Source organism: Cryptosporidium parvum, chromosome 8 (assembly GCF_000165345.1).
Source record: "Cryptosporidium parvum Iowa II chromosome 8, whole genome shotgun sequence".
Classification (NCBI taxonomy): domain Eukaryota; phylum Apicomplexa; class Conoidasida; order Eucoccidiorida; family Cryptosporidiidae; genus Cryptosporidium; species Cryptosporidium parvum.
The window spans coordinates 760,080-783,090 of NC_006987.1; the positions used below are offsets into that span (position 1 = coordinate 760,080).

At 32.7% G+C, this 23,011-nt stretch overlaps 14 protein-coding genes across 14 annotated transcripts; 7 read left to right on the forward strand and 7 right to left on the reverse strand.

Annotated features, from left to right (window-relative positions):
• Positions 1–193: 193 nt before the first annotated feature.
• cgd8_2860 (DNAJ protein) lies at positions 194–1,174 on the reverse strand (the record flags this gene model as incomplete). The annotated part of the gene is made up of 1 exon (XM_627186.1): positions 194–1,174. One exon carries the CDS (start codon positions 1,172–1,174, stop codon positions 194–196), a length of 981 nt encoding a protein of 326 aa, XP_627186.1.
• A 655-nt stretch (positions 1,175–1,829) lies between these two features.
• cgd8_2870 (60S ribosomal protein L10A) lies at positions 1,830–2,495 on the reverse strand (the record flags this gene model as incomplete). The annotated part of the gene is made up of 1 exon (XM_627187.1): positions 1,830–2,495. A coding segment is annotated over one exon (666 nt), but the record flags the coding sequence as incomplete, so codon positions are not given.
• A 542-nt stretch (positions 2,496–3,037) lies between these two features.
• cgd8_2880 (possible apicomplexan conserved motif) lies at positions 3,038–3,514 on the forward strand (the record flags this gene model as incomplete). The annotated part of the gene is made up of 1 exon (XM_627188.1): positions 3,038–3,514. The coding sequence occupies one exon, from the start codon at positions 3,038–3,040 to the stop codon at positions 3,512–3,514; it is 477 nt and encodes a 158-aa protein (XP_627188.1).
• A 27-nt stretch (positions 3,515–3,541) lies between these two features.
• cgd8_2890 (conserved hypothetical protein) lies at positions 3,542–4,066 on the reverse strand (the record flags this gene model as incomplete). The annotated part of the gene is made up of 1 exon (XM_627189.1): positions 3,542–4,066. The coding sequence occupies one exon, from the start codon at positions 4,064–4,066 to the stop codon at positions 3,542–3,544; it is 525 nt and encodes a 174-aa protein (XP_627189.1).
• Positions 4,067–4,470: 404 nt separating this feature from the next.
• On the forward strand, positions 4,471–5,682 carry cgd8_2900 (ERV41 like membrane associated protein involved in vesicular transport with a transmembrane region near the C-terminus; the record flags this gene model as incomplete). The annotated part of the gene is made up of 1 exon (XM_627190.1): positions 4,471–5,682. A coding segment is annotated over one exon (1,212 nt), but the record flags the coding sequence as incomplete, so codon positions are not given.
• Positions 5,683–5,741: 59 nt separating this feature from the next.
• Positions 5,742–9,857, reverse strand: cgd8_2910 (ferlin-like type II membrane associated protein with 5 C2 domains, transmembrane domain or GPI anchor at C-terminus; the record flags this gene model as incomplete). Its single annotated transcript, XM_627191.1, has 1 exon — positions 5,742–9,857. The coding sequence occupies one exon, from the start codon at positions 9,855–9,857 to the stop codon at positions 5,742–5,744; it is 4,116 nt and encodes a 1,371-aa protein (XP_627191.1).
• Positions 9,858–10,007: 150 nt separating this feature from the next.
• On the forward strand, positions 10,008–11,369 carry cgd8_2920 (Vps60p /Vps20p like protein involved in vacuolar protein sorting; the record flags this gene model as incomplete). Its single annotated transcript, XM_627192.1, has 1 exon — positions 10,008–11,369. One exon carries the CDS (start codon positions 10,008–10,010, stop codon positions 11,367–11,369), a length of 1,362 nt encoding a protein of 453 aa, XP_627192.1.
• Positions 11,370–11,509: 140 nt separating this feature from the next.
• On the reverse strand, positions 11,510–14,020 carry cgd8_2930 (Eft2p GTpase; translation elongation factor 2 (EF-2); the record flags this gene model as incomplete). Its single annotated transcript, XM_627193.1, has 1 exon — positions 11,510–14,020. A coding segment is annotated over one exon (2,511 nt), but the record flags the coding sequence as incomplete, so codon positions are not given.
• A 589-nt stretch (positions 14,021–14,609) lies between these two features.
• Positions 14,610–15,617, forward strand: cgd8_2940 (replication factor C like AAA ATpase; the record flags this gene model as incomplete). Its single annotated transcript, XM_627194.1, has 1 exon — positions 14,610–15,617. A coding segment is annotated over one exon (1,008 nt), but the record flags the coding sequence as incomplete, so codon positions are not given.
• Positions 15,618–15,681: 64 nt separating this feature from the next.
• On the reverse strand, positions 15,682–17,361 carry cgd8_2950 (cervesiae Yh1017wp/PTM1 like protein; signal peptide plus 7 pass transmembrane regions; the record flags this gene model as incomplete). Its single annotated transcript, XM_627195.1, has 1 exon — positions 15,682–17,361. One exon carries the CDS (start codon positions 17,359–17,361, stop codon positions 15,682–15,684), a length of 1,680 nt encoding a protein of 559 aa, XP_627195.1.
• A 403-nt stretch (positions 17,362–17,764) lies between these two features.
• cgd8_2960 (NIC+MI domains containing protein. nucampholin/yeast Cwc22p like protein involved in mRNA splicing) lies at positions 17,765–19,624 on the forward strand (the record flags this gene model as incomplete). The annotated part of the gene is made up of 1 exon (XM_627196.1): positions 17,765–19,624. One exon carries the CDS (start codon positions 17,765–17,767, stop codon positions 19,622–19,624), a length of 1,860 nt encoding a protein of 619 aa, XP_627196.1.
• Positions 19,625–19,756: 132 nt separating this feature from the next.
• Positions 19,757–21,046, forward strand: cgd8_2970 (glutathione S-transferase; the record flags this gene model as incomplete). The annotated part of the gene is made up of 1 exon (XM_627197.1): positions 19,757–21,046. One exon carries the CDS (start codon positions 19,757–19,759, stop codon positions 21,044–21,046), a length of 1,290 nt encoding a protein of 429 aa, XP_627197.1.
• A 162-nt stretch (positions 21,047–21,208) lies between these two features.
• Positions 21,209–21,643, reverse strand: cgd8_2980 (hypothetical protein; the record flags this gene model as incomplete). Its single annotated transcript, XM_001388394.1, has 1 exon — positions 21,209–21,643. A coding segment is annotated over one exon (435 nt), but the record flags the coding sequence as incomplete, so codon positions are not given.
• Positions 21,644–22,421: 778 nt separating this feature from the next.
• On the forward strand, positions 22,422–23,006 carry cgd8_2990 (hypothetical protein; the record flags this gene model as incomplete). The annotated part of the gene is made up of 2 exons (XM_001388395.1): positions 22,422–22,627; positions 22,670–23,006. Coding segments are annotated over 2 exons (543 nt in total), but the record flags the coding sequence as incomplete, so codon positions are not given.
• Between the last annotated feature and the right edge of the window lie 5 nt (positions 23,007–23,011).

The following is a 23,011-nucleotide window of genomic DNA, read 5'->3' on the forward strand; positions in this document are numbered from 1 at the left end:
AATAGACTTAAGTTGGATAGCGCAAACTAAAAGTGGCGCCTAATGCAATTTTTTTTTTCCTTAATGACGATTTAATTCCTTGAAACGAACATTGAAAAGATCGATAATTTAAGAAAATTTGCATGAGAAGGATATTTATGTTAGTAATTATAAAAGCAATTAAATATTAATGCTATAGAGTTAGAAATGTATTTTATTTGTTATTAGACTCATTGATTGCCATGAAAATAAGGTGAGCTCTACTTTTGTGTTTTTCACTTTCATTGTGATTTTTATCGGGGTGGCAAAGTATTATGGCCTTCCTATATGCCTTCTTTACTAGCTCTATATCTGACATTAGTTTGGAGAATTCAATAGGTTCCCATTGGGCATTTTCCCATAATACCTGCTGAAGTGAGCTTAGTAAAACGCGAATATCTTTGTATGAGCCGTCAGGTTTTCTAGACCATCTACTAATTTCTTCAACAAGATCTTCGTAGCCAAAGTTGTCACTCTTTTCGTCATTACTTGATTCCAAAATTCTTGATTCTAGGACTTTTTGTGAGGTAAATGATTTTTTATTACTTAAAAATTTTGTTTGTTCATCATCTACTATATCAATAAAGTTGGAGTCATCTGAATTGTCAAATTTAGTAGGGGTAGGCGCTTGAAATATATTGTTTTGAATTTTAGAGTTAGATCTATCAACATATTCTTTTTCATCAGTTTCGTAAGGCATACACATATTCACAGTTTTTGCTTCATAATTTGAATTAACGGATTTTGTATGAATACCATCATAATTTGATGATGAGAAATTAACAAAAACTAGTATTTTTAGAATGATTTTAGAGTTATATGGGGTTGCAGTGTCTTGGTCAGTAACTAAGTCGCACCAAACCCATGGATAAATACCGTTGCTATCATGACTCTTATACCTTACAGAGATGTCGCAGAGACAATTTTTTGAATAGCAACAACAAAACTTATATTTAGGAATTATTTCTTTTATTCGTTCAAGTGTAATGCTTCTAAAATTTAACTTATCTTTGCTTTGAACTAAATTGAATTGCTCTGGCTCATGATATTCCCCAAATCGATTTGCATATTGAATACAATAAAATATATGCTCACTGTTGTGTTTTTTGATAGAGTCGGTTGAAAGTGCACTTAAACTTTTTTTAATAAAATCCATTTTGTAGATTAGGTTTATACTAAATTTTCGTATTCATGGCTTTGGTATTACGACGAGATAGTTTTCACTTCAATATTACTTTTAGAAACTTAATATTTGTTGTCGTCAGGTAATAAAAATAATTATTAATCCATCAAAGTTGAATAACTAAACTTCAAAACTAGTAGTTTCAAACTGTCTATAAATAGGCGCAAAAAAGGTCCAAAAACAACCAACATGAAGGCCGACGGCATCCAAACCGGCAAGCTATGTAAAACGATACAAATTCAAAGACAAAATGTCGATTAGGCATCTAAAAACAGCATTAAATGCGCTTATCTCATGTATAGCCTGCATTAGAATTGATAAGTAGTACTTAGTATTTACACCTAAAGATCATTATGAAACTAAAATGTATTAGTTTCGTAGTATAATCAATCTATAGTTTGCTTAGCAATCAGCCGAGGTCATCAAGTAAAAAATATTTTGCAAAAAAAAAAAATTAGTTACCAGCAAACCTCGAATAATTCACCTAGGTACGATATAGCCATCTGAGAGGACAAAGGCGGAATCCTTCCATATTCCTTAAATAATATAAAGTTAAAAATTATATTCTTCATTATTAGTTATTAAAACAGAGAAAAAGTAACGAATAATTAAGAACATTGTTATTAAGTCATCCATAGATCCTTACAGATTTTCCCATTGTACTCTTTACTGTTAGACTCTTGATGTTGTGCCAATTCTTCTTCAATAGTGATACTAAGAAGTTAATTGCTAAAGTTAGGTTTTGTCTAATCTCTTCCTCTGTCATGTTAACGTTACCAATTGCCACACCAAGGCACAACACCTTCTTCAATTGGAACTTGATACTTGCCTTTAATTCATTCGCCTTCTCGTCAATTTTGTCGCTCGGGGTGATAACTGTTGGGAATTTACCTGCCTTATTTAATCCTGGACCTAATAGACGTGGTATCTGTGGTAATAGTACCTGAGATGCCAAAAACAAATCGTACTTCTTGCAAAGTTTCTTGACAACCTTCTTGTTTTTGTTGATCTTCTTCATCTCTTCAATATCCATTACATCGAAGCCCAGTTTCTGTGCTCTTTCACAATCAGCAGCATCTCCCATTACACATACACGAGCATTTGGTCTTGGGACATTTGGTAAACGCACTGTACCAGCAAAACGCTTGTCTCTCTGAGTATCGTAATCCTTTAGCCCAATTTGCAATTCAACAGTCTCAACAAATTTCCTTGGCTTGGCCTTTGAGCCTTCCAAAATCTCAGAAATTGCACGACGAATAGTTTCGCTACTAACTTTCCCACTCATTGCTGATAACTATATATTAATTATAGATCCGATAGTATATCTGACTCAAAATCTAATGGAGACGATTTAGAGGATTGATTTAAAGTTTATTGAAAACTTACGGCTTAGTTGATCGCGTCCAATCGCAAAAAGACAGAATTATTATTACGTTTGTAATTAATTACACTAAATAACTTATTGGAATATATTTGACTATTAAAAATTCAGTTAATTTGATAAATTAAATAAATAATAAATTAATAATTATACTGTCCAAAACGCTATGTCTCCAATGCCCGGTATTTATTTAATACCTATATAGCAATTATTATGATAAAAATAAAAACTCATACGTCTCAAAGAAGCTTAGTTACCGCTATTTTTAAACAAATTCGCAAAATTGCATGGAGTTGAAACCTGAAATTATTATCAGCTCATGCAATTACAAATGAACTCACTCAGAAGTTCTCAGTAAATTAAAAAATATTGTTAGCGATTATAGATTATCAAGCAATATCTGTAAAACAATATTCTTGTTTTCATAATAACGTGCCCTAGACTTTCGCCATTCAATGTGTCAAAACCGCATCTCTGAACATAAATATTCGAGGAAAAAAGTCGTTTCAAAAAAAGATGCAACTAAAAATTTGAGCATTCTTAATAAGAAGATAGATGCAACTGTGAAAAAACTCGACTCATCCAAATTTGGCGACAGTAAATATGACGATTTTGGAAGATTAAGTAAACGCGCTTTCAAGTTTCAAAGAAAATGTGAAACAAAGGACTCAATAATTAATAAGCATGAGAAAAGAGACTTGGAGCATGAAAACATCACTAGTTCAGAGAAATGTGAAGTAGAAAGCAATAGCCCTTTATCCGAGTCGGAGGTTATTAAAGAAATGTTTGGTATTGAGCGATTCGAAACATCAAAAAATAAAAACCACTCAACATCTAGCCTTTCTTGCTTTAGTATTAAATCAAAAAGGAAGTACAGACAATATATGAATAGACCAGGTGGTTTCAATAGGCCCCTTTCTCCTACTCAGTAACATAAATAATTAGTCTATATTCGATAATTATGTTTGTATAACGATATTACTTGGCTCAATATTTGGGTAAATTTTCAAAATGAATTCCGCAATTGTAATGTCAAAATCACCTTGTACATCTATATGATCGGGTTTTCCACTGGTTCCCTTAACTACAGAAGCACCGCAAGAAAACTGTTTTGCAAATTTCTTTGCCGCCTCACTGAGCTGAATATCGAATAGTTCCAGCCCATTAACTACTGTTACATTCTTTCTCCTAGCTCTACTCTCTACTTTAATCGTGATTACGTTTTGTTTGGTCTTTTTTTTCTTTGCTGAATTTGATTCTTCATGTTTTTTTTGAGCGCTTCCTTGGGATATCTGAGTTTCGTCAATTTTAAGAGAAGTATTTAATTGTGAATCCAGTTTATTTGCTTCTGAAACTTCGTTGTGTCCTAATATTTTATTTTTCGTACATTGACCATACTCACAATAATCAGTAGGTAGTCCACAGCTTTTACAGTATTCAATTGTTTGTATTTCTTTGATGACTTCTCTTGTCTTAATTTCCATGGTTTGTAAAAAGTAATTATATTGATATTTGCAAAAAAAGAGCGGTTAAAAAAAGAAAAAAATATTAAGCTTGGCAATACTGAGGAAAATATACAGTTAACTTAAATATTACAGAATTTTTATCAAGTTATTAAGGTTAATGAAAATAGCTAAGGCTTATGATATTATTTCATCCGTTACACAAAATTTATAAAGATTATAAATATTTTAAAATAAGTAATATATGTGTAGTTAATTAGAAATTGAATGCTTTATAGACACAAGTTATTGGGTTTGAATCGAATATATTAATTGGTTGCATTATTATATTCTTAAAACACATTTTCAAATATTCAGCGGTCTACTGTGTGAGATTGAAAAACTCAGAGCGCCAAAGAAAATGGATTTTAAGGGCTGATGAATAATTAGATTATTTCCAAGGAAAAAGGAAATTTTCGAACCAAACAAAAATGAAGCAGTTTGATGCATTTTCAAAGCCAATATCTGAGTTCCGTATAAAAACTGCATTTGGAGGATACTTAACAATATTGAGTATGATCGCCATGATCATACTGTTTTATTCTGAATTAAAATATTACTTAAACATAACTAGAAAGGATGAAGTTACTGTTGATCATTTGTCTTCTAATAGAAATATTAACCTTAGGATGCAGTTGGAATTCCCAAAACTCCCGTGCGATATATTGGGGGTACGAATAATTAATCTTCAGGAAAATAAAGAAATATATTTACCAGATGGAGGAATAGAGTTCGTTAAGATCGGTTCAAATGAAAGTAATGCAAATAGTTCTTCTGGATGTGGTCCTTGCTATGACGCATCTATTATCAATGATTTGGGAGCAGTTAATTGTTGTAATACATGCAAAGATATTTTTAATGAATACGATAAAAAAGGAATTAAGTTACCTCATGTAATAAGTTTCAAACAATGTGATTATGATAAATCGAAGAGGATTTCAAATGCATTGTCTTCTAACTTAAATTCAGAAGGGTGCAAGATTAAAGTAAATGGATACATCCCAAAAGTTAAAGGTAAAATTGAGATTTCTCACAAAAGATGGGTTAAATATAAGGAAATGACAGATCTTGAGATTGCAGAAAGCCACTTATTTAACTTTTCATATAAAATGAATTATCTAGATTTTGGTGAAGAGCTGCCTGGAATTCCAAACAGATGGAAAAATCAGGAGTACATTCAAAGTTCTAGATTTGAAAAATTGGGATATTCACAAGACTTGGTTTTTGAGGATGCTTATATTGATTTTGATATGCATTGTATACCTACACAATACAATACTATAAATAATAAGTCGATTAATTCGCACCAATTTTCAGTCAGAAGTCAATATAAAAAAGTTCTTGTTTCCTTAGCTAATGGCAAATTTATTCCCGACACTTCAATACCCGGAATACATATCAATTATGATTTTACTCCGTTCCTTGTAAAAATCACTGAAAGTCGTAGATCGTTTTTGTCGTTTATTACGGAATGTTGTGCCATAATTGGAGGAATTTTTGCATTTTCTGGAATGATTGATATATTTTTCTTTAAATTTTTATCTAGCGTAAACAAGTATAGACAAAAAAACAATACATCATTTATTCAAAATTACTAATATTTGTAGAAAGGGTTTTAATAATTGACTTAAATTCAATAATAATGAATTGTATACTTTTATTTAAGCATTATCATTAAAAATAATATTAGTGCAATAACGCCAATTATCATTGCAATAATGAATCCTTTTTTTGCAGAGCTCCATATAGATGAAGTTGCGGATGAAATAGCTTCTCCAATTCCTTTCCAATCAACATATGTTCTGTTTTCCGTAACATCTTCCAAAACTGGGTCAACGTTTGGGGGCTCTCTTCCTTTTCCCACTGGGTTAGAGTCCGATATTTTTCCTGGGACAATAGATATCTCGATTTCTACTTGCCCTTGAGGTGAATTTTGTTCTGTCGGATGTGAAAATCCAAACCAGGTTTTAGGAATTTTTGTGACTTGAGATGAATGTTTTTTTGCTCTTCCAAAGTCATTGCTTAAGTCAATTGAGCACTCACCAATGTTATCACTCTGAATTAAACCATATGACCATAGTTGAAGTTTAAGGATTGGATATTGAGTTGGTATCTTAATATCAAATACAAACCTCCAGTTAAAAATTCCTGTACCATCTTTAGAATTATAATGAGTCTCTGTGGACTGAGTATCAGAATTAGATTCATCTAAACTATATATTCCGCTAACATATAATGATATTGTAGTATTAGGTTCTATTGGAATATGCCTTACACGCCAAATCACGACTCTAAGTTGGTAACTTTGAGGATCAACCGAAGCTAGTTCAGTAATTGGCGTAGCTTTTGCAACTTGTTCTGACATTATTTCATACCACGCCCTCAATGTTCCATGAGATACAAAACTATTTTCTACCCTTAGGGTTCTCATTTCTATAGGGGTCGAGTCACTTTCCAACATTGATTGAATTTTCGGATGGAACCAACGGTCTTCAATATCAATAAAGGTGCTTCCAATTATTTCTTCAGACATTGTTCCTGTGCCAATTAAGGAAACTCTTACTAATGCATTGTGAGGAAGAATACAACCTATCTCATATACCTGATTAAACTCGGGTTTATAGCCTTGGTGCCTAACAAACCCTGTATCTTTGATATTATTCGGATAAACACTCTTTTTTTTTTTTCCGCTTCCATCAACCATAATACCATCCCCATTACTTTCTCTCGAGCGAATGAATATATATACAGATGGGTTTAAATCTCCACTTGGTGGAAGAAGGCCTCTCGCAGAAAGTATGTAGCACCTTGCAACAATAGGTTTTATGTTATTGTATTGATTTGCAATCCACATTCTATTGTCTGAAAATGTCTGAAGAACCTCTTCTTGTTCTTTTGTATCAACAATAATGTTAGTATCACTGTCTGGCTGTTGTATAATACACAATGTATATTTTATATATCCAACAATATAATACAATCCTTTTTCGTTTATAGATACAATTGGAAGTGTCTGATAAGGCAGCTCTGCAGGATCTAGGTCTTGCTCTAATTCGTATGGAATTTCAAATCTTTGCTCAGTTTCATCTTCTTCAGAAAATATTTTCAAATCGAAGTTCAAGAGCCTTGCATCGAAACCAAAAAGTGTTCCAACCTCTTTCAGTTTTAGAGCAAGATTTGCTTGGTCATCATCTTTAGAATTAAAACTTACGTCAATATAAACACTCTCATCTTTTTTCTCAGTTTTCATTAGATCAATGGCAGGGTAAAAAAATGAATTTGATGCTTCTGCATCGTATGTAGGGCTTGATTTTGAAACTATATTTGTAGGCGCAGATATTGATTTCATCGTATTAAGAACTCTTTGATCATTTCCAGAAGAGTCTTCATCATCATCATCTTCTTCTTCTTCTTGATCAAGCCCTGCAATATTAATCTGATTATCATTTTCGCATTCAATTGATCCGTTAATTAATTCATCCAAAGTAGTTAAATGAAAAAATTCTTTATTAAACTTTCTTGAATTTTCGTCATACCATGGTATTGCTGAGTTGAAATAAAGTATCGCGAATCCTGAAGATATACTAGATTCACCTGAATATCCAGAAACTTTTTCATTAACAGTAATCTCGAAATAAGACTGAAACACATCTCTTTTAGGTAGTTCGGCAGTTATCGCAAAATCATGTAAATAGTTCCAATTCCCTTCATCACCACAATTTGGAGATGGGGTTGAATCATGCCAAAGGGGTGCGTTAGATTCTTCAACCTCACGGCCATAAGACACGGACACGGTTGGACTATTAAGAGATCTAAACATACGAACTCCTATGACAAATAATCGTACGTCAGCGGGGAATGTTGTTGGCCGAATATCATCATAAAATGGATACTGTTTAACTTCATCAACAGATATCAACTCAAAAGAACACAATATCCTTGCATTTGTATCTTCTTTTGGATTTTTTGTATCTGAGGGTTTGAGATGAAGCCAAATTGGCGAAGACTTCCATACCTTGGGAATCTGCGCAAGTTTATAAGATGTAAATCCTATTCTAGAATCAGAACTTAAATAACCATGGCTCTGGCTAAAGGTTTCAATCAAAATATCTGATCCTAATGATAAATTTGTTGGCAGTGAAATCTGAACTTCATATGCTTCGTACCATTGTGGGGCTATAGACGATTCTATTGTACGAGATTGAATTGTTTGGTCACCAATAGACACTTTAACATATGGGTTTGGTAATGATGACCCAACTCCCCTCAAGTTCATTCCTTCATAGATGAACGACCTAAAGTAATAGTTCTGAAGCGTATAAACCAATCGATCGGGACGTTCTGACGCCGTATTCGCAGGGAGAATGACTATGCTTGCAAGCACATTGAATGTATATCCAGAACTCATGTCGAAAATCGGCTTCAATGTATACCAATTTGGGTTCCCGTTAGAGTTGTTGGAAACTTCAGAGAGCAAAACCCTAGTGAATGATGCTCTCGTAAATGAAGGTGAAGACCAAAATGTTGCTCCTGAGCCGGTTTGAGAATAAATAAATAGGTCCCAAGGATCCTGCCCATCCGATAAATAAAAATATGTTTCATCAATCCTCCCTGTTTGTTCATCAAATATAATTGATTCACCGCTTTGTGGCATTGCAATAGTTGTCGCAGAGTGAGGCCCTATACAAAATTCCAATATGACCTCGCCATCAAATGCAGGTCTACATGAAATCTCATAAATATCAATCCAAAGTAAGTAACGCGTCATTGGTGGCTCATTTGAAAGTGGTATAGATTGTATTGATTTTATTGAACAGGCTTGAGTCTTTTGCGAGCTAGCAGAAATTAACAATCTACCGGCATAGGAGCTAGGGATATATGATGTTACTGAGGCATTTGAAGACGAAAAAAGTTCTGCTGCTCCACCATATGGAGGCTGAGTCCAATATAAATTTACCCAAGATATAGGAAAAGGCTCTTTAAAAATATTGAAAACATCCAGTTTAAATTTTCCTATTAAAGTCGGCTTCGATTCACCATTCCAAAGTTCAAACAATAAATTCGAGTCTGAGCATGGAAAATATGCAGGCAAATTAATCGATGATTTCCAAATTGGGTTAGATTCATTCTTGATACAGACTGTTGAAATTTTTGAAATTCCATGCCTTACAGTAACATAAGGTTCTAAGGTATTATACATCCCTACAATTGGAGCAATATCTTGTCCTTTAAATATGCATACATTAAGGTTATACTGGGTTAAATTTATTTCTGGTGAAGATGAAATTCTTGTACCTTGATCGCCGTCATTACTTAAAATATTGCTGTTGTCATCAACTGCAGGGATTGAGTCTCCTGGCGCAAAAATCCCAACAGTAATAAGTGCGAAACCCATAATTTCAGAAGGCTTATCCCCTAATATCAATGGTACCCAATTTCTGTAGATCCAATGCTGCGATTTACTATATACATAGTTAAAACTGAGAACATATGAGCCTATAGGAGCACTAGAAAGGACATATGCATGCATAACGTTAATTTCAATAATAGAACAATCAAAATCGCATTTGTTGAGAGTCTCTGTAAAATTATATGATGCTTGAACCAATGTTGATGAAACAGCCGTTTGTTTGGGCGTTGTTCTTATTTGATCGCATACTTTGATTTCAATATATGGGCTTGGAGTTATATTACTTGTTCCATCGTTGAATTTCAAATCCCTAAGTTCATGAATATCGATGCGTATGCTATATTCAGTAGTTGGCTGCAACATATATCTTATTTCATATTATTTCGTATGGATTATTTCAACTTAACCCACAAAATCATTTGATTATGGCGCATTAGGATTAAATATGTGAATTTTTACTTCGGAATTAAATTAATCTTTTTTTTTTAATAATACAGACTGCAGAAAACTCAAATGCGTATGGGAACAAATAGTATTTTCCCAAAAGTGAAAGATATAGGTGAATGGCAAAAATTATGTTCATACAATTTTCATGATCAAGAAGAATATAAGCTAGAATGGTGGCTAGGAATTATAGAAAAATTTTGCGACAAAAATAAATCCTTGTTGATTGAAATTAACTCGCTTAAGGCCATTGCTCAAGAAGAGTTTAAATTCTGGCCCATTGAAGTTCTTTCTTTACCAAATATTTTTAAGGGACTGATAAAAAGAAAAAAATTAGTGAATTTGGATTTTATCAATAAATATATGGTAAAGATATGGGAGAATGCTGTTGAAGTAGAAAAAAGTCAATCTAGATCAAAAGTATCAAGAATTGGATTTGCCTGGGTTCGCTCAATAATTGGGACTTTTTTTAACGATACATTTATATTAGAAACCGATGAAAGCACCGCAGAATTAGATACATTTGTATGCATTCCTTTATTGGACAAGTTATCAAATAAATTAGTTAATGATATAAATAGAGGATCATTAGGTAGCATTTCAAAATCAACGGGAATAGATGAACTTCTTATATTAAGTACTAAATTTAATGATTATTTAGTGCAAAATTATGAATTGTGCGAAACTGCGAAAAACGTGCTAAATGATATGATGATCTGGTATTTTATTACTTATTCACCCGGAGAATGGAGCTTGAAGCCATTTGTCGTTCACAAAGGTAATAATAATCATGTCAATGCCATTAAATTTAGTAGGTCGTACTCTTCAGTGGCAAAGAAAGAAATTGAAATAAATGATACAGACATCGCAGATATTATACTTAAAATTACCGAAGAAGATTTACAAAAGTCATTAACAAATTTAGAAAAGAAATTTTTATTTCATGACTCGAAGTGCAAAGAATATGCTTTATGCGACCAAAAACAACTAGCAATAAACCATTTGAAGCAAAGACATCAAATTGAAAAAGCACTAAATGATGTTAACGAACAACTACTTTTATTAAGTCAATCAAGAGTCACTCTAGATACCTCTAATGCGAGGATTTCTCTTGTAAACGCACTTGAAACCTCCACTAGTATAACCAAGGATATTTTCAATGAAAGTGAAATTTTGAAAAAATTGGAAAATATTAATATAATGAGAGAAGAAGTTGAGGTTACACAAGAATCCATAAATTCAATGATAAAGTCATGCGTCAAAGACGCTTCAAAAAATATGGAGGCTACATCTTATGATTTAGAGAGGGAGCTGGAAGAAATCCTACATAAAGCCGACATTTCTATTCCTGCAATTGAACAAAATTGTCAATTTCAAGAGTCGCCAAGCGAATTCGAGGCGGAAAAACATCAAGTGACCAACACTGTCTGATATATCGTAGTTATTTGTTAATTATTCCATTGATTCAACGACAATACATCTAAGTCAAAGAACATAAAGAATTCGACACGTATTTTCACCAAAACTATACTTAGTAGTAAAACGCTAACAATCTAGAATATTCAAACAACTTAAAGCTTATCTAAGTAATTATCAAGAGCAGGGATTTCTTCCTTGATATTCTTTCTTCTTCTAATTGCCTTTACAAGCTCTTCTGTCTTGCTCCCTTTCTCAAGTGGGTCGCCGTTAATCAACTCCCAGTGATCAAATACACATTGAGGGAACGCTTTACCAGATGTTGCAGCACGGAGAACAGTGGTGAACTTGAAAGAGTCAGCAACTGGCAAGTATGCCTTGATCTCGACTTGAGGCGTACCAGACTTGGGTTCCTCGTGGAATACATGACCTCTCCTTTGATTGAGAGTAGCATAGATTCCACCAACAACTTCCTGTGGAGCAGAAATCTCAACCAAGAACATAGGCTCCAACAGTCTGGGTGAAGCAGTTAATGCAGCAGCATACATTACACGTCGGCATGTTGGAGTAATTTGACCCGCTCCACGATGGATTGCGTCAGCATGTAATGTTACATCGAGCAAATTAAAGCGAATTCCCCTCATATCTTCTTCACATAAAATCCCCTCCTTAGTTGCCCATTGGAATGCAGAATTACAGTGGTCTTTGATTTCAGTCAAATACTGGATACCAGTAGTTACGTCAACCATAATATTTGGACCAGTTGTTTCAGGGCCGAAACACCAGATTTTCATAGCAGCGTTCTTGTCAAATCCATACTTGTCATGTAAGAGATTTGATCTCTCTTTAGGGTCATCCCTTGGTGATACTTTTCCTTCTTCAATATCATCAGTCAATCCGTCAGGTAAAGGCTCTGCAGTCATGTACAATCTGTTATGTTTATTTGGAGATTTAGACAAGCACGTTTGGTTTGATAAATTGACTACAGTTTCCCTGTAAGAAACAATTGGGTCAGATGCAACAATCTCAATTTGTGCATATTCCTGTTGGAGATCTTGTAAGCAAATTTCAACATGTAACTCACCACATCCTGCGATAATATGTTCGCCTGTCTCCTCTTTACTGCATACAACTAATGGATCAGACTTAGACAACTTCTTAAGACCTTCAACAAGTTTTGGTAATTCTTTGTTATCTTTTGGTCGTACTGCAACACGAACAACAGGTGATACGGAGTACTTCATAGATGCAATATTATGCGCAGTTTCAGAAGTTGTGATTGTACCAGATTTGAGCAAATATTGATCAATTCCGACCAAACCAACTGTATTCCCTGCAGGTACATCCGGAATTTGCTCGACATAACGCCCCATCATAAGAACTGTGCGTTGGATATTTTTAATATTCAAGTCCTCCTTTCCACCGGGAACATATCTTGGACCCTGAATGCGAACCTTTTGTCCAGTTGCAACTGTGCCAGAAAAGACACGGCCAAATGCATAAAATCGGCCCTTGTCACTAGTGGGAACCATTTTTGAAACAAACATACATAGAGGAGCGTCTGGATCGCAATTTCTAATACCCTTTGCAGTTTCATCATCTTGAGGACCCTCGTACAAGTTCTCAACACGGTACTTTTGGGCTGCAGCGGGAGATGGTAAGTGTGTTACAATCATTTCCAATAAAGTATCACCAGCGCTTAACCACAACTGCATAACTTTCTTTAATAGAGGCTTGTCAACTAAAGCCTTGTCGTCACCCTTGAGCTCTACACCCAAATTAACCAACATCTTCTCATATTTAGCTTTGTCACCATTCATAATTGAAGAAAATAGTTGACATATCGGCTCCATAATAAATTGGCAGAATGCTCTTTTACTTCCTGGTTCTTGAGTTTTTGTAAACTTCTTTGTTTCTGGGTTAAAGAAGTTATCTCCCCACAACCTTTGCATCATTTTTGATTTTTCAACACCGAATTTTTTTGCATAAATACGAGCAAACTTTTCGATAGTAAATGCCCATCCATGAAGCCCTGAACCAAATGAAACTGTACCCTTTTCTGGGAATACTTGAACATCGCCCATCAATTCATCAGAATAGGTAGAAATAATAACATTAACGTTCTCAATAACACGAGTAAAGTTCTGATAAATATCTTCTGCCTCCCATTGTAACTCTAATAAAGCTCTATCTACCTTGTTTACATGAAGCACAGGTCTAATTCTCTCATTTAATGCTTGTCTAAGAACAGTTTCTGTCTGGATACATACGCCATCTACAGCATCAACGACTACAAGCGCACCGTCTGTTACACGAAGAGCTGCAGTAACTTCTGAAGAAAAGTCTACGTGTCCCGGTGAATCAATTAAGTTGATTAAGAAAGGTTGCCTACCTTTACCATCTTCTAAATCATGTTCGAAGAAAAGTGAAATTCCGGTAGATTTGATAGTAATGCAACGCTCTTGTTCATCGGCACGGGTATCGGTGAAACGTGCATCTCCTGCTGCCTTTGAAGCAATAATACCTGCTTTGCATACAAGAGAGTCGGTCAATGTTGATTTGCCATGATCGACGTGAGCAATAACAGACATATTACGGATGTTATGGGGCTTTCCCATAATCTCACGAATTTGCTCAACTGTAAAATTAACCATTTTAACTTCCCTTTATTACTTGTGAAACAATTATTCAACGGCGACGAAGTTCTCAACAATACGAAGAGAAATTTAACTCTGAACTCAAGATCGCAATCTTTAATTTGGCACAGAGACAATCAACTAGACATTATAAAATGCGCCAACCATTTGAATCCAATATGTCTTTATCAATTAATTAGAAAATATTATAAATTCATTTATTTATCCATATTTATATACCTATATATATAATTCATCAATATTTTTATATAATTATTTAAAATATAATTGTAAAAGTCTAGATTGTACTTTCAAGACAAAAAAAAAAAAAAAAGCGCTAATAAGCACTATATTCCAATTGCATAGAATTTTCACATTATAAAATTGTCTCTATTAGCTAACATTAACGTTTTACTATATGATCCGTGCAGTTGATGCACTGAAGGAATTAACTTAATGACTTGTTTAGATTTTTGGCCTGATTTCTCATATTAACTTTCGTTTTGATCGACTCCGCTATTTCTGTGTTTCCTCAATTAGCGCACACTGAACCCCCTAACTACCCATTTTATTGTTCTGTAAAACCACAACTTAAGGAAAACCCTCCTGAGATAGTTAATCAAGCACAATGAGTAGCAATTTATGGGTTGAGAAGTATCGCCCCGGAAATGTACTTGATATTTCCCATCATAAGGATGTTGTGAGTATGCTGAGCCATGTACTGAAAAATGGGAATATGCCACACTTGTTATTTCATGGTCCTCCTGGAACTGGTAAGACATCTGCTGTGCTTGCCCTCTCAAGGGAACTATTTGGACCGAATGAATATAAGAACAGAATTCTCGAGCTTAATGCTTCAGACGAAAGAGGAATTAGTGTTGTGAGAGATAAAATAAAGTCATGGACGAGGCAAGTAGTCCAGTGCAACAAAACACATGAAATTACGGGTAATCTACTTCCTTCATGGAAAATTGTTATTTTGGATGAAGCCGAAATGATGACAGCTGATGCCCAATCAGCATTAAGGAGAATAATTGAAGTTTCCTCGAAAAACACCAGATTTGTTATTATTTGTAACTACATTAGTAAAATAATCGAGCCTTTGGCTAGCAGATGCGCGAAGTTTAGATTTCAACCAATTTCGGCAAATTCTCAGATAGAAAGACTGAAGTATATATGCTCTCAGGAAGATGTTTCATACGAAGACGGTGTATTAGAAACTATTGTTAATTTATCTCAGGGAGACCTGAGAAGAGGAATAAATATTCTTCAATCGGCCTCTGAGCTATTTGGTAAGGATAAAAGAATTAGCATGAGCTCTATCTTAGATGTTTCGGGCGTTCCACCTATAAAAATTATTGAAAGAATTATAAATTCATGCAAAATTTTAGGTGTAGAGAGTATATTGATAGAAACCGCGAAACTTATTAACGAAGGATGGAGCGTAGAACTGATTTTCAAAGGTCTGGCAGAATTTATCATTATGTGTGATAAGATCGATGATTCAAAAAAAGCATTTTTAATGTTGAGAATTTCTGAGGCAGACGCAAGTGTGATAGATGGATCAAACGAATACTTAACTTTGCTAAATGTTTGTTCAAGTGTTCAGACTATTTTTGCGAATTAAATGAAAGCTGCATTTAGTAGAAATGCTGGTAAAGAACTAATATTTTGTTTTCATTTATATCACTTTAACTATTCATTCTGGAACAATTAATTAAATACACTGAGTTTTCCTTATTAACTTCGGATCCCACATAATATTCAAGTTTATCTAGATTTCTCTCAGAATAATTTATTTCCTCTGATGCTATTGGGTTATTTGGTTGGTTTGAATTTTCATAAATCCTCGAGTCGTAATATAATTTCGGAGATGAAGATAAGTTATTAATATAGCCGAAATCTTTTATTTGATTAATATTCAAATTTCCATTGCTCTTTAAACCCTTCCCTTTCTCAGGAGTTGTGATGATATTTAATTCCTGCCTTTCAAGTTCAATTACGGCTTCGACAGGTACTTCTGCTGCGCTGAGGTACTTTTTCGAATTTTCCTTTGGAGCCCAAAGTAACAGTAGGTTTAATTTTAGCACGGAAACAAAAAAAAACGGAATTGCATCTTGAAAAATCCATTGATATTTCCATCTCTCTACGATATCCCATGAATAAAAACGAATTTCCAACAATAAATATGTAAAAGCAATTATAATCGAGGAAAATAGTATATAAGTAAACCGTTTGTATAATGATAGTTTTTCTGTTTGCTTATTATTTTCCAATTTGTTCAATAAATTGACTAGTTCGTGAAATATCCAAAAAAAAATTATTCCGTTTAATATTCCGACAGGTAATATTGAATATAATAGCAAGCCTGAAGTAATGTTTGCATTTCTAGATCTCAAGTAAACGATATACTCTTTAATTAATGCATTTAGAAAATACAAAATTCCTGTTAAAAAAATTGCAGTTGACTTTCTTCTAGAATCTATTGAAATTTTAGATATTCCTACCCCATGAGATGCAATTAATGTCAAAATGACTATAATGGTTAGCTTCAAAATATTAATAGCAGTGGAGATAGCAAATAGAAATGTTGAGCTTGATCCTGTTAAATTCCATTGCCTGAAATACTGTAGCCATAAAAATGATGAAAAAAAACTTAATAGTAATTCAACCAAGATATAATATTGAATATTGATGAGCTGCTTGCTATTCCTTATACATTTATAAATCCAATATATTGCCAGAAATGCGTGTAATATTACTCCAAAAAAATATAAGTTTATTTTCATATATTCAATTGCAGGCAAAAACCCATACACATTTTTAATAACTAAATCCCCGTGAATATATCCATTACTTGAATTTCCACAATTAGATATCATTATTGAGTATGCTCCTCCTCTTTTTATGTTTGAGAAATAGTTAGAATTACTTAGCTGAGTATCAAAATAAATTAACCCATCGATATTCGGTTTAATAAATGTATTCTCATTCTGGCAATTTCCAGATAATAAGTTTTCTTTATTACAGCATACACCCAACTGATCATTCCTGATAAGATTCTCCAATTCTTTGCTTGGAACAACAATAATTTCTATACTTTCATCATCCAGTATAATTCCATCGCTTGACTTTAACTTTAAGTTATCAAAATAAATCGTTGAATATTTTGCAGATTTTGAAACTAATAAATTATAATATGCATCACCGTTTTCAAAGATAAAAAATTGATGTGGATGTATTAGAATTGATTTAGGGGGAGGTATTCTTAATCCATCAAAAGAAAAAGAATACACAAAACCCCCGTATATAAAGAAGTAGACCAAAAAAAAAATTATTCTTATTAAAAACGGAGAATAATCAGTACTCATATTTAGCTCAAATCAAATTAATGATTATAATTAATTATATGCATTCTAGATCCAATTTTGCGGTTTTGTGAGATCCAATTTATAGTCAGATACCAGGCTCCAAAATTAATAGATTGAATTTTTCAAAATCACGAGAAAAGAAAAATAATGATAAATTAAATTATAATATATCTATAGGATAGCTTGGAGTATTCAAATATATTATTATCTCTGGACTTCTATAAATTATAAGAATTATACACATTTTGTTTTCTAATTTATTTTATTACATTTAACAAAGGAAAAAAATTTAAGCGCTACACAATTTTTTTTTTTTGATTTATAAATAAAAATGGTAGGGAATATTGAATAAATTAATTTGAGTTGTGAAATTTTACCAAGATTGACTTAAATTTAGGTTGAGATGACAAATAGCCCAGATGAGCTTGCTGACGGTGAGACTTGCATTTCTAGTGATTATATTCCTCCATTTAAGAAAAAGAACTTTGAAGTATCTCATAATCTTTTAAATAATCGTGAGCATCAAAAAAAACTATGGGATAGACTAGAGAAAAATATAAGGGGGGAGATCAATAAGCTGAATTTTTCAAATATTGAGCAAGTTTTAATTAATATTTTGAAGAATAATATTATTCGTGGTAGAGGAATATTAGCTAATTGTATAATTAGAGCTCAGTTATCTAGTCATTCATATACTGCTGTTATTTGTTATCTTTCTGCAATAATTAATTGTAATATTCCTGACTTTGGCTCATTGCTCTTAAGAAGGCTCATAAATCAATTCAGAATATCATACTCTAAAGGAGATAAATATGTTTGTAAACATACTTTATTGTTTTTAGCTCAATTAATCAACCAAAAAGTCGTTCACGAGCTAATTGCCTTGCAAATATGCCTTTTTTTAATTGAGAAATTAACTGATGATTCAATTGAGATATGTATTGATTTCATTTTTGAATGTGGCCAGTTCCTGTTAGAAAATACGCCTCAAGGGCTAAATACAATCATGAATAAGTTCAGAAGAATACTACAAGAGGGTAAATTAAATAAAAAAACAAATTTTTTAATAGAACGCATTCTAAAGGAAAGGCGAGACAATTTCATGAACTATCCAATAAATAACCCAGAAAATGAGCTAATTGACTTAAATGATCAAATTACTCATTTTTTCGATATTTTAGATGGAGAAATTGACATACAAGATGAATTAGATCACTTTATTGAAACTGAACCTAATATTTTTGAAGAAGAAAACACAAAATGGGATGAAATTTCAAAAGAATTGCTTTCTGGACTATATGGTGTAACCATGGAAGATACTGAAGAACAATTAATTAAAAATAATCCTATGATAGATCTTTCTGAGAAAGATTTTGTAATTTTAAGGAAAAAAATTTATCTTTGTATAATGAACAGCTTAAATTATGAGGAGTGCACGCATAGACTGTTAAAGTTAAATATTCCAAAAGATCAAATAAGTGAGACTTGTGCAATGATACTAGATTGTTGTTCAATGGAGCGAACATATCAAAAATTTTTTTCTTTGGTTGCTGAAAGACTTTGCATTATTAAGAAGGAATATCAAGAATCTTTTGCGAAACTATTTTCTGAAAGCTTTGAAACTGTCCATCGCTTAGAAACGAATAGGTTGAGACATGTAACTAAGTTTTATTCATATTTACTTAGTAAAGATGCAATACCTTGGAATTTACTATTTATTGTTAAGCTATCCGAGAAAGACACTGCATCCTCTTCGCGTATTTTTATTAAAATCCTCTTTCAAGAGCTTTCCTATAATATGGGAATTAAAAATTTAGATATAAAGCTTAATTCCTCTGAAGTTTTACCCTTTACAGAAGGCATTTTCCCAAAAGAAAATATTTCCAAAATAAGATTTTCAATAAACTTTTTCACTGCTATTGGACTTGGTGCGCTAACACACAAACTTAGAAATACGCTGAGTAATATTGAACAGCAGCAAACAAGTAGGTTGAATGAACTATGTTTAAGCTCTGGGATTGACACTATACAAGTTGATATCTCAAATTCAGAAAAAATATCTGAAGAAGCAGAAATTATAAACACAAAATGCTCGGATACTTGCAAAAATAAAATGGAACAAACAAAAATGAATTCAAATTATGATAAGCAATCAAAAGAATATTCCAGTTCTTGTTTAGAAGATTTAAGTAATAACTTAATATTTAACAACGGTATAAATAATCAAAAAAGAAGAAATCGCAGTTTTTCAAGAGAACTTTAATCCCCTAACTAAGTAAAAAAAAAATTTGGCTAAAATTATGCCACACTTAATAATATCAAGTAAATTCCATGTGTAGAATAATTAAAGTTTTTTTTAATCGCAAAATATAAATTAATTAAATCCTTATTAATTATGAATAACAAAGAAACAAGCACAATTCCGTCACCAAATATTATTGCTAGCAAAATATCCAGCGAATTAAGTGAAATTTACTCACCAAAAATGTCAACATTGGTAAGGAACAACATTCCATGTAGGTTAACAAGTAACCGAGTTATGGCCCCTTCTAAATCAACATATAGAGTTATACTTCCAGTCCGTGATATTGGGGATCTATCAGTTATCACGTATGAACATGAAGTTTATGTGGGCAATGGTGGATCTCTTAGATTCTTTTTATTAGGAAAACAAGTCAGGCACCGTTTTATTAATGTCCATTTAGATGAAGAAAGTCCAATACCTTCTTATATCGATCCCAATAAAGTTCCATTAGGAGATCTTCCGGTTGTAAAGCTGGGGGATCTAGTTATTTTTGATGAAATTCCTTGCTTAAGATATTTAGCAAAGAAGCTTGGAGAATATGGGAGAAATTACTATATTGATTTCGTAATTGATGACGTGATTTTTCGTTGTTCAAAGTGGAGAGATATTTTAATGGAATTAATTTCAAAAAGTCGTAAAGAATTCTTAATCAACGATATAAATGCGAATAAAGAATTAGAAAGATCGACTTCTAACTATAAATTGTTGAGAGAACAACTTTATTGCGAATTTGAAACTTTAATTTTATCGATTGGTGATAAGGGGCCTTTTATCGCAGAAAAAAACAAGCCAATGATTTGCGATTTTATTTTATTTTCAATTTTATTCGATGATATTTCTCTGATCGAATTTAATGAAGGAGAGAAGTTTAATAGGACGTCTTTGTTACCAGAAGAATCATTAATTCATAAGTTCCCAAGATTAAAAATGCTTTTTGAATCTGTTGCTGTGCTTCCATTAATAGATCAGTGGGTAAAAGGTAAATACTTTTCTATACAGATAGAGGGTGAAAGCGGTGAACTAGTAACTCCTCCTGCTTCTCTATCTACTCAAGATCACGTTAAAAATTCTGTTTTAGGATCGAATTCATTTAATGCGTATCAGCACTCATTTGGATATCAACCTCCAGTACTTCAACAATTACCAAATCAGATTTTTACTCATGTAAACGCAGGAGTGCGATTTTTCCCACAAAAAATGTCATTGCCGATAAATCCATCAATTTTTCCTACGAATAATAGCTTTATTTCCCAGCCTATTACAAACAATTATCACCACTTTTTTAATAGCCAGGTTCAAGGCCATAGATATTTAGGAGGGGTTTCATCCCCTTTTATCCAGAGAGTGAGCCCTTCTCAAAGTTTTAAACTTGAGTTTTGATAAAGATCGCATTTAATAAATTTTCCTATAAAAATATCTTTTCTATTTGCTGTGAAAAATTAATATTCTATTCGAATAATGCATTTAAAGCAATTTTTGAATGATCTAAGGTTTGGATATTTCTAGATTGAGTTAAAGTTTACTAAACCTATTCAATTAAACTTACTTATATGATAAATGTAATTCAGTAAAACGATCGAATACTTTACAGATTCGCTCAGGAGTTATTTGCATATTTTTTAAACCAAAAAGTTTGATAATAAATGCCAACATCACAATTGATTTCCTGATATTTGAGTTCACAATTTCTGGTTTTACAGATGAAGACGAGTAGTTAAGAGTATCAGTATGCGAATGCTCAAATGGAAGAGATATCCAAACATAGCCATTTAGTCCTAGAATAAGTTGTATTCCATATTTAAGCTTGACAATGTGTTGAGCTTGCCTTTGTATTAGCTTATTAGGTACTTTTACGACCATTCCATTTGCTAACTTTCCATACTTTGCACTTCTAGTGTGAAGATGGCAAATACCTTCACTTTGGACTCGCTGCACCTCTGTACAAATCACATCACCCTCATCTAAGATAGACTTCATATACAATGAGTCTTCTTCTGTTCTTCTCCTTTGGATAGACCCTGGAAGACTAATTGCTGCCAGAGATAATTGTGCAAATTGAGTTGAACATATATCTATTAACCACTTCTTATTTGATACCTATATGAATTAAATATACTCAAAAGAATAATTTTAACTTACTTCTGCAACCCTTCCAACTACAATATCTCCGACTTCAGCATTGTATCTACCACCCAAAGGTTTAGTGTATATTAATTTGTTTAGACTTTCAAGATATCCACATGCTGTAGAAATTAATCTGGAGCACTTGTCTTCGAGTGTTCCATGCCCTCTGATATCATATTATTATATTTATAGGATTTTAGATTAACTTACCTTATGTAATTCGGTTCAGTTTGAATTTTGTCTCCAGGAATGACCGTTTTTTCACGTACTAGTTCATCCTTATCGTTGTATATATATAAATTATGATCTATAAAATTTAAGGCCGAGAAAATTGATTTTTGTATTTGACGTCTAAATAATCCTGTTACAACTGAATCTGTAAACCTACCTTCCCATTCTATAATATTTATCTTCATTTTTCAATAAAAAGATAAAATCTTAATGTTTGGCGCTGCAAACAAATTTTTAACATGTATTGGAGCTACCTTTATTCAATACTTTGAAATAGAAGACTATGGAAAACGACTCAAATAATGCGAGCATTTCAAATTCATTTTATTTCCTTTTGAATAATTTAGCAGGAATCTCGTAAGTTTTAGCTCTGAAATATTTAACTTTAACAAATCTTTTTAGCTTTGTATCATATTTTTTTTGGTCAGGCATTTCGTTACTAATTGGAGCAATCGTACTTAATTCATCTTTCTCGAATTATTCGCCTAAAATAAACAATCAGGCAGTTTGTTCAGCCTCATCTAATGTAATTGGTATTGTCTCATTATGGGTAGTTGAAGGGCTTTCATTCATTTCAATGTGTATTGCATATTCAGTTGTTGAATCGTAAGTTAAATAAGAATGAATATTGATACTAAATAATTACATATACAGTACATGCCAGACATTTGATAACTTAACGTTTTCAATTCAGGCAATGGGCGTGATTGTTAAATATCTTCCCACATGGATCAGGTTAATTCATGTATTTACATTTTGCCAAATTAACACTCTTTTTGCGCAAATAAGCCTTTTACCTGAATGCAACTCATCAGGCCTGCAAACTACACTTATTATAACTAGTGTTACTTGGTGGTTCGTAGCGATTTTTGGACTAATTTGCAAGAAGAGAATTGCAATACCTCCTCATATTTTCGATCCCTTAAGACCAAAAACAAGTTTCATGACAGAAATACACTTAGTTCTAAAAACAATGGGCCCTTAATTTAA